Source organism: Hyla sarda, chromosome 2 (assembly GCF_029499605.1).
Source record: "Hyla sarda isolate aHylSar1 chromosome 2, aHylSar1.hap1, whole genome shotgun sequence".
Taxonomy (NCBI): domain Eukaryota; kingdom Metazoa; phylum Chordata; class Amphibia; order Anura; family Hylidae; genus Hyla; species Hyla sarda.
In genome coordinates, this window is record NC_079190.1 from 312,992,814 (window position 1) to 313,009,327 (window position 16,514).

Here is a 16,514-nt window from a genome sequence, read left to right on the forward strand (position 1 = left end):
CGAGAACAGTGCGGGGACACGCTGGAAAGCATGGACCACTTCTTGCTTCATTGTCCTTTTAATATACAGTAGGAGTATATAACCGGGTGGGCACTTCCATTGGCTGGAGTCAACTTACCGGCCTTACCTATCCGGAGTGTGCTTATGGGGCATTCAGGACCCTGGGTGGCCGAGACCGGGGCACTTTATTTGTAGTCAGCTTAGTGGTTAGGTACTACACGTGGAACGCTCGGTGTCTAGTATCTACACAGCGGAAAGTCCTCTCCGAGGTGGAGGTCTTTAGGAACATCACTGGTTACCTCGGGAAGATCAGGTCTTTGGAGTATGGCAGTCTTGGTACCAGTAGGGATTCTCTCCTATGGAGAGGTTTTTCATTTGATGTGCCCTAGGTACTAGACCTCTTGGGTAGAGTACCCCTGTTTCTGGTTAGGGATATCAATGTAGGGACAGAGAGAGGGTGAGTGCAGGGTCAGTTTGTTGAAGGGATAACAGTAGGTTGAGTTGTAGGGAAAAGTTAGTGGAGAGAGTTTAAAAAGTTATATCAGGATTGCCATCCTTCTTCCTGGTGGTGGGCTATGCATGTACACCCTAGTCTTTTTGTTTTGTTTTCAGAATATGTATTGTGTAAAGGGCTTAGAGGCGTACGAGCTTGGGCCTCAGGTGGGTTGTATTGTTTTGTATTTGTATATGATGTTATGAAGTTGTATTTGTATAGTTGGTTTGGGTATAGATTAGGTTGAGTGGGGGAATTGGTGGGTTGGTGGATGTTTGGGTGGTTGTATGGGTGATGGGTTAGTCTATTGTAGGATGTCATGTGTTTTGTAGGTGCATAGTTTGGTTTGTTGGTGTATACGTTTATGTATATATTTGCATTTAGGTTATGTATTTGTGTTTTTATATTTGTATTGTATATATTATATAGTATGGGTTCGTTATTTTATTTTATGAGGGGATGGGGATAGGCAGTCGGATCAGATTCAGTTTTAATTTAATATTGGTTATATTATGGTAGTGTAGAGAAAAAAAAGGTGTATATATATATATATATATATATATATATATATATATATAAATGTATATATGTGTGTGGGGGGGAAAAATGTAAATAAAAAATAAAATAAAAAAAGGGGGGGGGGGTGGTGTGTTAGTTGTGAATGTAATGTGCGGTTGAGTTTTTACCAAGTTTGGTTGTTTATAGTTAAAGCTAACTAACGCTATTTTTATGTTTATGTAAAGAATGCGTGGGTATGTGTGTGTGTGTGTGTATGATAGTAATTTTGATTTGTATATTTGTATGTAGGTATAATGTTATGTGTTTTGTTAGTTTAGTTAAGTTGGGCTGGCCAGTTAGGCAGGTTTTGTTGTGTTGTGTTTTGTTATTGCTAGTTAAGCTTGTTTTTCTGTTTTGTTAAGTTTTATATATTTATAATAAAAAGAGTGTCAGCAGAGAGCATTGTGGTCAGACAGAAAAGAACTTTAAAAAGAAAAGAACTTCCTCTGTAGTATACAGCAGCTAAGTACCAGAAGAATTAAGATTTTAAATAGAAGTCATTTACAAATCTGTTTAACTTTCTGGAGCCAGTTGATATGAAAAAAAAAATGTATGTATTGGCCTACCCGCGTAGCAATCTGCCTGAGTGATAAGGTCTTTCAGCTTTCGGATTCTGTCCCTTCCAGTTTGCAACAAGTAGCAAAATACGGATTACTTACCGGTTGAAGGGGTTACTGTATTGTATGTATCCATCACACAGTGTCTTTATCCTGTCAGCATTTAATGTTATCTCTTTGCTAGGAATGTAGCCGCGAAGGTTAATTAACCATATTAGGACTTCCTATTCTTACATGTGTTATGGCTTTCTCGATCATCTGTCTCTCCCATGAATTCTCTCAGAAACCTCCGTATATCTAATATTATAGGCTAGAGATTATACCAAATATTTGAGTGACGGAAGGAGGGGTGCAACCCCCCCCCCCCCTATATTACGTGCTTACGGACTACCGAATAAACTAGAGTGAATTTGACCAGACAAACTGTTGTTACGTGTTATTTCTGGTAGATTCATTCTCCTGGATCCAGATAAAGACTTAAATCAAGCTAACCACCAAAGTTCGGTACCAGGGGTACCTAGATAAGATCAGATCTCCTTACAATCTGGGGGCTCAGTCCGGGGTCGAGAAAGTCATCCCCGGATCCATATGAGGGATATCTGTTTTATCCTCTGTCTGATCCGAGGGCACTGACAGTGTCTCGATCCAAGTAAGTAGAACCATTTACTTAGAAACTTCGGGGGGTTGCTTTGTCTGGGACACAGAGTGTCAGGGACACAATAGACAAAGGCTCAGGGAGTCATAGGTGATTATAAGAGGTGCTCCGGGAGCCCCATATCACCTTAGTCAGAGATAAGTGCACTTAAAACTAAAAGAAGCTGTTCGGGGAACAGAAGGTTACAAGCTTGATTTAACTCTTATATATATATGTAGTTTGTAATAATAAGAAATTTTAGAAGTGATAAGATCATTTGTTTGTGTGAGACGTTGACCGGGTGGTAAGTGTACGGTCAAATCTCACTGTGATTTTTTTTGTACTAACATCATTGACTGTGTAAAATTGCATGCGTTGTGGAGAGCTGCAAGACGCCCCACCCCTCTGGCTAGGAGATAATCTGTTGACCCAGAGACCGGTGAACGCAAGTGGTGGCTCAAAACAGCACTAGTCGATAGGGGTTTTGGGAGAGTGAGCAAACATTAAGACACAAGTCCGCTGATCAGTTGACAGGAATTGTCGGAACCTTTCAGTACAGCCAGTCCTGACAGTGATTGTATGATCACACTCCAAAACCAAACATACTAACATGATAGCAAAAGGCTCTAAAACTAAGTACCCTAAACCAGAGCCAGGGGAAACTTGCAAATGTTATGTAACCCGTGTTAGTCCAAATAAACTATTACCTGATCAATCCATGGGTAGACGATTTAGCAGGCTGGACTGAGGTAATGGATGCTGCAGATCCATTCCCCAGAGACGGTGACAATAGTGTGTATCATATGGATATGGTCAAAGGACTATGTCTGGGTGATAAGGCAACCTGGCCGCATTTCGATGCGGACCCTTCCTTGGACATGGATTATATGTCCAAGGGAGGGGAACAGTGGCTAGAAATAGCCCCCCATTGGTATGATGCAGGTAATAAGAAAAGGAATAAGAACCACAGCTGTCCCAAAGATGATAGGTCCCTTCATGAGATAGAACGGGAAATAAGTTTGAAAGGGAGAGACCAGAAATTTCCACCACCACCCCCTTCACCGTATAACAGACCCCCTCCAGTAGTGCCTCAGTACCCAGTGTTGACTCCAGATGAAGAAGATGCAGTCACAGCAGTTATAACTAGGAGAGATCCCAGCCACAACCTTTAGCAGAATTAGCAGGAGGGGGGGGGAGCTGCAGGAAGAGATAAGGACGCTGGTGCTCAAGGAGTTACAAGGGGGGGGGTCCAGACCCGCAGTATGTCTGATAAACAAGAAGTAAGTGAAGAAGTTAAAATGTTTTCCCCTTTTCTAACAGCAGGACAGCATCTTATAAAAAAGCCCATAGATCTAGAGACCATTGACTGGGAATACATTACAGATCACACTTTCAGCATTATACCTGAGTGCCCCGTGAGTCTTCTTGGGAGAGATCTGTTTGTAAAGCTGGGATTGCAGCTCACAGTTGAAAACAACAGTATCAGTATATACTCTGATGCTTTGCCCATTGTAACTCCACTGATTTTTACAAACATACAGGAACACCCAGAGCTAGGGGACATAGACCCATCACTGTGGGCAAATGGGGACTATGACACAGGGCTCATTGATTGCACACCATACAAAGCTACCCTAAGGGAAGGCAGTACACCTGTATATCAGAAACAATACTCCCTTTCTAGAGAATAACTTGATGGACTTAGGCCAATGATAGAAGAATTCCTTAAAAAAGGAATCCTGGAAGAGGTGATTTCACCCTACAGCACGCCCGTCAATCCATTGACAAAGGCAGATTGTACTACCTGCTTTGTACAGGATTTGAGGGAAATAAACAACATCATTGTGCCTATTGCTCCTATTGTCCCAGATGTCAATTCACTTCTTTCTGCCATTCCTGCAGACGCTGTCTATTTCAGTGCGATAGATCTGAAGAATGCTTTCTTTTCTATCCCAGTTGATAAGGCGACTAGACCACTTTTTGCTTTTTCCTTTGACGGACGTCAACTGACCGGGTGCAGAATGCCCCAGGGATATGCTGATTCACCTGTTGTGTACAGCATAGTCCTCCAAGCCACATTAAAACCATGGTACTCCCCCCAAGGTTCTGTGCTGCTGCAATATGTCGATGATTTGTTGTTATGTAGCATGTCAGCGGAGGCCAGCATTCAGGATGGTTTATCACTGTTACAATGGTTATCAGGATGTGGTCACAAAGTGGCACTTAAGAAAATGCAATGGTGTAAAACGCAGGTGAAATATTTAGGGTTTGTCCTCACAAAGGGAGAAAGGAGAATCAGCACAGAAAGGGTCAAGTCTATTGCGGGCCTGGTCACCCCGCACACCAAGAAAGAAATGCTTTCCTTCCTTGGTATGATAAACTACTGTAGACAATGGATCCCTGATTGCTCCTACTATGACAATGTTCTGAGGCAAGCCACTCTGGAACAGAGTCCAGATTTGGTGAAATGGTCTCCTGGAATGTATGATGCATTTGATTATTTGAAATGTTCGCTTATGTCGAGTCCGGGGCTTGGCCTCCCTGACTATAAAATGCCTTTTCACATGTTTGCACACCAAAATTGTAAAACCATGGCGGGGGTACTGACACAAGAACATGGAGGCAAGTTACGTCCTTGTGTATTTTTCTCAAAGGTGATGCCCACCTCTGTACAGGGGATGCCGGCATGTCTGCGTTCTCTTGCAGCCTGTGCAATGATGGTAGAACTGACAACTCCTATTACCCTGGGACACTTGACCTTCCTGCACACCACACATGATGTTGTAGGCTTACTTAAAGGTGTACATACACAGCACATGTCAGCACAAAGATTGGTGCTATCCAATTTTGCAGAAAAATCCAAAAACAGGATTGATCTGCAAAGAGGGGAAGCTGTGCATACCAAAACACAACGCATCTGTCTTCATTGCACATTTTTATACAGTTTCAGCTCTGCTAATCCTACATTTCTCCTGCTGCTTCACATGCTTTTCCCTTCACAACCTTGAGTCTCTCTACTGATGTTTCCACATCACTGATGCCAAGCAGTCAGTCACAGACTACATACACAGATGCATCACATGTTTGAGAAACAATCCTAACAACCCATTGATAATTCCTCACCAACACCTTGACTACCCCACTACACCATTCACTCACTTGCAGGTGGATTACACGCATATACCTAAAACAAAAGGGAAACAGGAATATGCATTAGTGATAGTGGACATGTTCTCCAGATGGCCAGAAGTCTTTCCTACAAAGTCAGAGGATGCTAAAACTAGAGCCAAAATTCTGACCCAACAGATAGTCCCAAGGTGGGGCCGTCCTCTGGTCATTGAATCAGACCGTGGGCCGGCCTTTACCTCAAAGCTCAACAAAGAGATAGCAAGACTGTTACAGGTGGAGTGGAAATTCCATATTCCATATCACCCAGAGAGTTCAGGGGTCGTGGAACGGATGAACAGAACAGTGAAAGACAAACTTAGGAAGGCCACTGCTGGAACATTCGAAAAATGGAAACAAATCCTGCCCATAATACTTGCAGAGATCAGAATGACACCTAATAAGAAGCTAGGGTTGTCACCATTTGAAATGTTAATGGATAGGCCCTTCCCTACACCCTGGGCACAGCGCCCCCCTAGTGATACAGGAAGGGGATTTGGACCTGATCAGAGATGAGTATGTTATTAATCTGATCAAGGTCCTCAGTAAAACTGAAGAAAAAGTTGCTTGTAAATCTCTCTCTCTTCCACAGGAACCAACTCACCCATTCCGGGTAGGAGACCAGGTGATTGTCAAGGCCCTCCAGAAGGGAAAGAAGACGGGGAGCTTCATCTACGGACAACCCACCGAGGTAGTCTCCATCACCAAAACAGCGGTCCTCACTGAGCAGTCACCCACCTGGATCCACGCCACAAGGATCAAGCTGTTAAAGAAAAGAGAGGTGCTAACGGAGGCAGACAGCCTTGACCTCGAAAAAGGCGAAAAAGGGGTAAAAACGGGGGCAGACAGCCCTGACCCCCAACTAGGCGAAGAAGGGGTACAAACGGGGGCAGACAGCCCTGACCCCCAACTAAGCGAAGGTCTCCATGAGTTCTGGCAGTTAATTTCTAATAATGACACTGAATGCGGAACCTGGAAAATGAAATACCCTTTGCTAACAGAGACCCCACACTCAGGGGCAGGTATACACATATACCCAGGGAATTACACATGCTATAGGGGAGAAAAGGAAGGTGTCAATAGAAAGAACTTCACAAAGGGATATTGTGCTAGTTATAGCTCTGTAGAAGTGTCACTCACTCAGAACCAAGTTTTTTCAATAGGTGACATTTACTGGATCTGTGGCGATGGTAAGTGGAAAGGAGAGTGTGCTCTAGCTAAAGCCATTATGAACATTCACATAATCACAGAAGGGGGAGAACACGTAAACTCTGCCACAAAAAGGATAAAGAGGTCAACACCTGCAGGTAGCGTCCATCCACATGTATACATAGACACAATAGGGGTCCCAAGAGGGGTCCCTGATGAGTTCAAAGCCAGGAGTCAAGTCGCTGCGGGCTTTGAATCTATTCTTTCTATAATCACTGTGAACAAAAATGTAGACTGGATTAATTACATTTACTATAATCAACAAAGGTTTGTAAACTACACAAGGGAGGCGTTACGAGGTGTTGCAGAGCAGCTCCAAGCTGATTCCATTATGACATTACAAAACAGAATGGTCTTAGATATGATTCTTGCAGAAAAAGGTGGGGTGTGCAAAGTGCTTGTGGATCCTACAACATGCTGCACCTTCATACCTAACACTGGTCCCAATGGTAAAGTAACTATTGCAATACAAAAGTTAGAGGACCTGTCTGCCGAACTAAAAAAGAACTCAGGTATTACAGATCCCTGGGATCAATATTTTGGATGGTTTACTAACTGGAAACATGCATTAACACAATTAGCTATTATAATTTTTGTAATCATTATAGTTATTGCTGCATTTTCTCTATGTGTGATACCATGTATTAGGAGGTTGCTAGAAAAGGGAGTCGCCAATGCCACGGCCACATTTTACCAGGCCACGCCCTCATTGGCTAATGAAGATACTACACCCAGTGGATACATGCAATACCTAAAACTCTACAGAGAAAGGAAGTTAAAAAAAGGAGAACCGTATAGTATAAAATATTATAAGGTTCTAAGAGGGGATTGAAGGGGTTACTGTATTGTATGTATCCATCACACAGTGTCTTTATCCTGTCAGCATTTAATGTTATCTCTTTGCTAGGAATGTAGCCGCGAAGGTTAATTAACCATATTAGGACTTCCTATTCTTACATGTGTTATGGCTTTCTCGATCATCTGTCTCTCCCATGAATTCTCTCAGAAACCTCCGTATACCTAATATTATAGGCTAGAGATTATACCAAATATTTGAGTGACGGAAGGAGGGGTGCAACCCCCCCCCCCCCCTATATTACGTGCTTACGGACTACTGAATAAACTAGAGTGAATTTGACCAGACAAACTGTTGTTACGTGTTATTTCTGGTAGATTCATTCTCCTGGATCCAGATAAAGACTTAAATGAAGCTAACCACCGAAGTTCGGTACCAGGGGTACCTAGATAAGATCAGATCTCCTTACACCGGTGATCTGCTTTTCATGAGCCAATGGCCGCATCATTGGATATAACCGCTTGGAAACCTGAGGATATAGTAAACATTTCTGCTCACACCCAACCTGGGGGCGTGACTTCAGGTGCATGGCGGTGTCCACAGTCTAGGAGGACAAACCTAAACCAGTAAGCCACCTAACACGGCCCAAAGTGGCTGTTTGGCTGTCTTGGAAAGAATACGGGGGATTGCTGCAGGAGGATGGGGACGTGAGCAAAACTTTTGAGACGTACCTGTGTCTTTGTTGATGTGGGAGGAGAGACACTGTGCTGCGGAGCTGAGGAAACAGCGTGCCAGAGAGCTCGTCGGAGCGCTGTAACGCGGCAGAACAGCTGACCAAAGCATAGGTCAGGGGGTGGAAGCAGATGCCATACAGGGGCCAAAGTGAGGCTGCATAGAGTGGGGACACAGCGCCGGGGTCAGGATGAAGAAGCGACAGAGAATTAGACACAGCCCAGAGCGCTTTGTAGATGCAGAAGGAAGGCTACCCAGAACAGACTGAGGACTTGTGGAACAGTGTGGAACACTGACCTTGCAGGGGATGGCAATCTATGGATGAGTGGAAAATCAACAACTGCCACTGTTAAATAACTTCTAAGCTACAACAATAACTAAATAATGGAAAGACAGTAATAGCTGAGAGATACATAGAGTTCTTAGACTGCTTACAACTGTAGTAGAGTGTGTGCTGCGGCTTTATCTTTAGACATTATAGTGAAGGTGGGAGTTGGTTTACAATATCTGATAGGAGTAATACTACTTGACCAGTAAATGTCTAGAATGACTCCCACATGCAAAACAGCAAAATCCAACAAAGTCCTTTAACCCCTTAAAGACCAAGCCCATTTTCACCTTAAGGACCAGGCCAATTTTATTTTTGAGTTTTCGTTTTTTCCTCCTCGCCTTCTAAAATCCATAACTCTTTTATATTTCAATCTACAGACCCATTATAAAGGCTTGTTTTTTGCGCAACCAATTGTTCTTTGTAATGAAACCTCTCATATTACCATAAAATGTACGGCGAACCCCAAAAAATATTTTTTTAAGGAGAAAATGTAAATGATTAAAAGGATACCCATGGCTAGATACTTTTATATTTTTGTACTGCTTAAAAAGAATCTAAAATCGCCCTATTTTGACCACCTATAACTTTTTCATTTTTCCACACATAGGGCGATATGAGGGCTAATTTTTTGCGCCGTCATCTGTACTTTTTATTGATACCACATTTGCATATAAAAAACTTTTAGATAATTTTTTATAAAAAATTTTTGGGAACAAAATGTGACAAAAAAGCTGAATTTTTGGACTTTTTTGATTTTTTACCGAACGGGATCATTAACATTATATTTTGATAGATCGGACATTTACGCATCCGGTGATTCCAAATATGTTCATAAACAAATTTACACTTTTTGGCGGTAAAATGGGAAAAACTGACAATTTTCATTTTTATTGGGGGGAGGATCTTTTCGCTTTTTTTTTTTACTTATTATCTTTTTTTTTTTTTTTACACTTCTTATGTCCCGATAGGGGACTATCTATAGCAATCATTTGATTGCTAATACTGTTCGGTGCTATGCATAGGACATAGCACTGATCAGTATTATCGGCTATCTCCTGCTCTGGTCTGCTCGATCTCAGACCAGAGCAGGAGAAGCCGGGAGACGGACGGAGGAAGGTGAGGGGACCTCCGTCCGGCATTATAGATAATCGGATCACCGCGACAGCAATGCGGGCGATCCGATCATCTATTTTAATGTGCGCATTGCCGCAGATGCCATGATATGTACTGATCAAGGCACCTGAGGGGTTAATGGCGGACATCCGCGCGTTCGCGGATGTCCGCCATTACCGGTGGGTCTACGGCTGCTGATAGCAGCTGGAACCTGCCGTGTATGACGCGAGCACCGCTCCGATGCTCGTGGTCATACACAGGACATAAATTTACGTCCTGGTGCACGAAGTACCACCAAGCCAGGACGTACATTTACGTCCATGGTCATTAAGGGGTTAAAACTCACAGAATTTTTTTTTGTGCGCCTGAAACTGGGAACACCCCTTCTAAAATATTGGGAGCTACATCTAAATATAAAGAAACCATGCAAAAAGAAAGCCAAAAACACATAACTATGTAACTACTAGAAGAGAAAAAGAGTGTTCCTCATTTACTAAGAGTGTTGGCTTTACAATCCCCATTTACAAATGGGGATTACCAGTAAAGATCTTAATAACATATAAGGGAGCAAAATATGTTGCAGAAACCCCTCATGATCTTGTGTGTTTATGCCAAATATGCCTAAAAGGAGGCCTACAATATCTTAAAAAGTACCTGTCACCAAAAAAACATTACTAAACTAACTCAGGCTATGTTCCCTAACTACTCCTTACTCTCTTTCCACCCTTACAAAAAGCTTCAGAGCTTTAAAAAGCTCTGTATCATACCTTTAGTCTTGCTCACTTAGTGCAATCTCCCAGCAGGAGAAAGTGGGCATTTCCCAGCAGGCATGACCTCACTGAAGCTTGCTGGGGGACCACTTCCGCCCTCACCTTGTTGCAGGGCTGTGATGAATAAGAAGATCTCAGGCCCTGTGCATCTTTCTGTGAGGCTCTATGCAGCTTTCAGTGAGGCTCTGTGCAGATTTCAGTGAGACTCTGTGCAGCTTTCAGTGAGGCTCTGTGCAGCTTTCAGTGAGGCTCCATGCAGCTGTCAATCAAGCTCAGTGCAGAGAAACACTTCCTGAGTTTGGTCTCCTGCCAGGCCTAGAGGAGACCAAACTCATTGTATTAACTCCTTGGGGACGGAGCCCATTATAACCCTAAGGACGGGAGCATTTTTTGCAATTCTGACCACTGTCACTTAAAGCATTAACAACTCTGGGATGCTTTTACTTTCCATTCTGATTCCGAGATCGTTTTTTCGTGACATATTCTACTTTATGTTAGTGGTGAATTTTTGTCGATACTTGCATCATTTCTTGGTGAAAAATTCCAAAATTTGAAGAAAAAATAAAAAATTTTGCATTTTTCTAACTTTGAAGCTCTCTGCTTGTAAGGAAAATAAACATTTTAAATGAATAATATTTTGATTCACATATACAATATGTCTACTTTATGTTTGCATCATAAAGTTGACATGTTTTTACTTTTGGAAAACATCAGAGGGCTTAAAAGTTCAGAAGCAATTTTCCAATTTTTCGCAAAATTTTCAAAATCGGAATTTTTAGGGGCCAGTTCAGTTTTTAAGTTGATTTGAAGGGCCTTCATATTAGAAATACCCCATAAATTACCCCATTATAAAAACAGCACCCCTCAAAGTATTCAAAATGACATTCAGTAAGTTTGTTAACCCTTTAGGTGTTTCACAGGAATAGCAGCAAAGTGAAGGAGAAAATTCAAAATCTTAATTTTTTACACTCGCATGTTCTTTTAAAAGGGGTAAAAGGGGTAAAAGGAGAAAAAGCCCCCCAAAATGTGTAACCCAATTTCTCTCGAGTATGGAAATACCTCAAATGTGTATGTCAAGTGTTCGGCGGGCGCAGTAGAGGGCTCAGAAGGGAAGGAGCGACAATGGGATTTTGGAGAGTGAGTTTTGCTGAAATGGTTTTAGGGGGCATGTCACATTTAGGAAGCCCCCATGGTGTCAGAACAGCAAAAAAAAAAAACACATGGCATACCATTTTGGAAACTACACCCCTCAAGGCACGTAACAAGGGGTCCGGTGAGCCTTAACACCCCACAGGTGTTTGAAGACTTTTCGTTAAATTCGGATGTGTAAATGAAAAAAAAAAGAATTTTCACTAAAGTGTAGGTTTTTCCCCCAAATTTACCATTTCTACAAAGGGTAATGGGAGAAAAATCCCCCCAAAATTTGTAAGGCAATTTTTCCTGAGTACAGAGATACCCCATATGTGGCTCTGAAGTGAGAGAGCGCCATGCGCATTTGAGGCCTGAATAAGGAATTTGCAGTAGGGGTGGACCCAGTTACAAGGATGGGGCTTGTCTCCACCAAAACCCTAGAGCAGTGTTTCCCACAGGGTGCCTCCAGCTGTTGCAAGACTCCCAGCCTGCCAGGACAGTCTATGGCTGTCTGGCAACACTGGGAGTTGTGGTTTTGCCACAGCTGGAGGCGCCGTTTAGGCAACACTGCCGTATGAGACGTTTTTCATTTTTATTGGGGGGGGGGGGGGGCGACGTGTAAGGGGGTGTATGTGTAGTGTTTTACTTTTTATTATTTGTTAGTGTAGTGTAGTGTTTTTAGGGTACATTCACACAGGCAGGGGTTCACAGTAAGTTTCCTTGAAGGAAACCCACTGTAAACCCGCCCGTGTGAATGTACCCTGTACATTCACATGGGGGGGGTGGGGGGGCACCCCAAGGGGGGGGGGGGGGGCACCCCAAACCTTCAGCTGTGGCAAAATGACAACTCCCAGAATGCACTGACAGACCGTACATGCTGGGAGTTGTAGTTTTACAACAGCTGTAGGCACACTGGTGGGGAACCACTGAGTTAGAAAACAGACTCTAGCTCAGTGATTCCAACCCATGTGCCTCCAGCTGTTGCAATACTACAACTCCCAGCATGTACGGTCTGTCAGTGCACTCTGGGAGTTGTAGTTTTGCAACAGCTGGAGGCACACGGGTTGGAATCACTGAGTTAGGAAACAGACTGTAGACTGTAGTGTTTCCCAACCAGTGTGCCTACAGCTGTTGCAATACTACAATTCCCAGCACGCCCGTACAGTCAGGGATGCTGGGTGTGTAGTTCTGCAATATCTGGCCCTTCAGATGTTGCAGAACTACAACTCCCAGCATGCCTGGACAGTCTGGCCATGCTAGGAGTTGTAGTTATGCAACAACTGGGGAAGAACAGTGGCCTCCAAACTGTAGCCCTCCAGATGTTGCAAAACTACAACTCCAAGCATGCCCAGACTGTCCAGGCATGCTGGGAGTTGTAGTTCTGCAACATCTGAAGGGCCAGATATTGCAGAACTACACGCCCAGCATCCCTGACTGTCTGGGCATGCTGGGAGTTGTAGTTTTGCAACATCTGGAGGGCTACAGTTTGGAGACCACCATATAGTGGTCTCCAAACTGTGCCACTTCAGATGTTGCAAAACTACAACTCCCAGCATGCCCAGACAGTCAGTGCATGCTGGGAGTTGTAGTTTTGCAACATCTGGAGGACCACAGTTTAGAGACCACTACACAGTGGTCTCCAAACTGTGACCCTCCAGATGTTGCAAAACTACAACTCCCAGCATGCCCAGACAGCCTTTGGCTGTGTGGGCATGCTGGGAGTTGTAGTTTTGCAGCTTTTAGAAGGCCACAGTGAAGATCACTTATCGCGATCTTCACTGCAGCCTTCTCAGCCGCACTTTCCGGCCGCCGCTCTTCCTCCTGCCGCCGCTGCTCCGGGATGCCACCACCTCCGTGTCCTTTCTGCTTAAAATATCGTCTCCTTTCTGCTTAAAATAAATAGGTAAAGGCTGACCAAAAAATAAGGCTGGTTCAGTTATGGCAAAATATATTGGTTGTCTTTGTTTGTTTGCTCTAACCAATGCCCCCTAATGTTAGGGCATCATACTCAATCTGGGATGCCCCAAGACCCAAAAGAAATAGCTTACCTGCTAGAGTTTGCATTTTTTTTTTTTTTTTTTTTGCATTTGTGGTTTTTGTTCCTTTGTTTTATGTCCCTTTTTTGAGGTGCTGTATTTTTTACAATATGTACAGTGTGTTCTACTCTTCAAACCATGGTGAGGATGCTGCTCACTGCTACTTACTTGAGGTAGTATGGTACTGACATTAGCATCGCTAAACGTAAATAATCTCAATAGTCCCAATAAGAGACACATATGTGGTCTTAGGCCAAAAGGTTGAGGTGTGATGTGCTCTGCACTCAGGAAACCAAAATTTAAGCAGAATACTCCTATCGCATAGAACATCCACGGTTCTCTCATATAGTTCAACCTCACTAAAGGAAGAAACTAGGGGAGTAATGACTGAGATCAATTCAATTCAAATAATTTGTCTGACGTTTGGAGGGCTATTCATAGCAATGAAAGAGATTTCTCCTTTCATTCACACGTACACAATAGTTACTCCTGCATTGATTCCTTCCTGGTAGATAGAGGTACGCAATTAGCGGTTAAACAGTCTACTCTCTTACAGGTCACTTTGTCAGAACATGCCCCTGTGACCATCTCTCTTGCTGAATCTACAAATGAACCTTTGACATATTTGTGGCGTACAAATTTTTTCCTCCTTAACTATCCGGTCCACTCAAGGGCCATTAAGAAGGACTTAGTAGAGTATTTTTTAACAAATGATAATGGAAAAGTTGAAGCCGCTACCTTGTGGAATGCCCAGAAAGCATTTATCAGAGGTACCTTTGTCAAGTTTGGGAATTGACTGAAAAAAGATAGCTTGGCGGAAATTAATGATCTTATTTAAAAAACCAAAGAACTGGAACTTCTCAATAAGGCTCAACAGGAGAAAGGACGAGGGGATGAATTAGTAGGGTTGCAGCAAAAGCTGAGACATGTTTATAGCCCATGACCGCCATCTACAGAACAGGGGAGCAACACACTACACTTTCAGTAATAAGGCCGGAAAGCTCCTAGCAGCTAGATTAAAGAATAGGCACTTGAAATCATAGATCACATTTTTGTGGACTGCAGATGAAAAGGGTAAGTTAGTTTCTCCAACTTACATAGCGAGTAGATTTAGAGATATTTACTCTTAATTGTACAATTTAGATACGGACCCTAGTGCAGTGCATCCATCTTCATAAGCTTTTTCTAAATTTTTAGATTCTCTGACACTACCATCTCTTACACAAGATCAAAGAGAGATTATAACAGCTCCCAACATCACTGTTGAAGAGGTACAGTCATGGCCATAAATGTTGGCACCCCTGAAATTTTTCAAGAAAATGAAGTATTTCTCACAGAAAAGGATTGCAATAACACATGTTTTGCTATACACATGTTTATTACCTTTGTGTGTACTGGAACTAAACCAAAAAAGGGAGGAAAAAATTGGACATAATGTCACACCAAACTCCAAAAATGGTCTGGGCAAAATTATTGGCACCCTTAACTTAATATTTGGTTGCACACCCTTTGGAAAAAATAACTGGATTCAGTCGCTTCCTATAACCATCAATAATCTTCTTACACCACTTAGCCGGAATGTTGGACTTCCTCTGCAAACTGCTCTAGGTCTCTCTTATTGGAAGGGCGCCTTTTCCCAACAGCAATTTTAAGATCTCTCCACAGGTGTTCAATGGGATTTAGATATGGACTCATTGCTGGTCACTTCAGAACTCTCCAGTGCTTTCTTGCCATCCATTTATGGGTGCTTTTTGACGTATGTTTGGGGTCATTGTCCTGCTGGAAGAACCAAGTCCTCGCAAACCCAGCTTTCTAACACTGGGCTGTACAGTGCGACCCAAAATTCGTTGGTAATCCTTAGATTTCATGATGCCTTGCACACATTCAAGGTACCCAGTGCCAGAGGCAGGAAAACAACCCCAAAACATAATTGAACCTCCACCATATTTCACTGTAGGTACTGTGTTCTTTACTTTGTTGGCCTCATTCAATTTTCAGTAAACAGTAGAATGATGTGCTTTATGAAAAAGTTCTATCATGGTCTCATCTGTCTACAAGACGTTTCTCCAGAAGGATTTCGGCTTACTCAAGTTCATTTTGGCAAAATCTAGTCTTGCTTTTTTATGTCTCTGTATCAGCAGTGGGGTCCTCCTGGGTCTCTTGCCATAGCGCTTCATTTAATTTAACCCCTTCCCGCTATTGGACGTATGCATACGTCCATGCGAACTACACGTTCGCGCAAATGGACGTATGCATACGTCCAAGCGATCTCCTGCTCTGCCGCGGACAGCGTAGGAGATCACGGGTGGGACTCAGCTGTCAATCACAGCCGGAGTCCCACGGCAGCTGCCGGGGCCACGATCGCGCCGGTCCCGGCAGCATTAACCCCATAGATGCTGTGATCAGTTCTGATCACGGCATCTATGGTGTTTGCAGGGGGAGCGCTCACCCCCTGCCCATCAACGGCGGCGCCACAATAAAATAAGAGGGATCGAGGGAGTCCAAGACACCCTCGATCCCCCCTTGAAGAGATAGGAGTGAGGTGGCAGGGTTGCCACCCCTCCTATCCCTGCTATTGATCGTCGAAGCGACCGACCAATAGCAGACTGGGGGCGGGGGGGTTAAAGTTCGGTTCCCCCCCGCTATGCCCACCCATCGGTGTCTGGGCACAGCGGGGGGAACCGTGTAGTAGCGGCGGCTGCAGTCACTTACCCGGCGGCTGTGATCATGGCGGCGGTGGAGGTGAGTATGGTGCTGCGTGTCCGGGAGTCTGTTGCCTAGCAACATCTGCAGGGCGACAGTTTGGAGAGTGGTCTCTAAACTGTGGCCCTCCAGATGTTGCAAAACTACAACTCCCACCATGTCTTGACAGCTGTTTGCTGTGTTGGCATGCTGGGAGTTGTAGTTTTGAAAGATTTAGAGGGGTTCAGGCTAGAGATCACTGACAGTGGTCTCTAAACTGTAGTCCTCCAGATGTTACAAAACTACA

The 16,514-nt window shown here is 43.6% G+C and overlaps 2 protein-coding genes across 15 annotated transcripts in view; one reads left to right on the top strand and one right to left on the bottom strand.

The window, feature by feature from the left end:
- The window catches only part of DCAF6 (DDB1 and CUL4 associated factor 6), a 1,246,835-nt gene that overhangs the window by 983,025 nt on the left and 247,296 nt on the right, over nucleotides 1–16,514 (bottom strand). The window lies entirely within an intron of this gene.
- LOC130356338 (syncytin-A-like) lies at nucleotides 1,722–8,487 on the top strand. 2 transcript variants are annotated; one of them, XM_056557706.1, is made up of 2 exons: nucleotides 1,722–2,444; nucleotides 6,000–8,487. In XM_056557706.1, the coding sequence occupies exon 2, from the start codon at nucleotides 6,387–6,389 to the stop codon at nucleotides 7,446–7,448; it is 1,062 nt and encodes a 353-aa protein (XP_056413681.1). In that variant the 5' UTR covers nucleotides 1,722–2,444; nucleotides 6,000–6,386; the 3' UTR covers nucleotides 7,449–8,487. The 2 variants fall into 2 exon arrangements, with proteins under 2 accessions (XP_056413681.1, XP_056413682.1); XM_056557707.1 differs by having other exon boundaries at nucleotides 1,722–2,257.

Excerpts from the sequence above, each read along its gene's own strand:
- LOC130356338 (XM_056557706.1), top strand. The coding sequence starts at position 6,387 with ATGAAATACCCTTTGCTAACAGAGACCCCACACTCAGGGGCAGGTATA.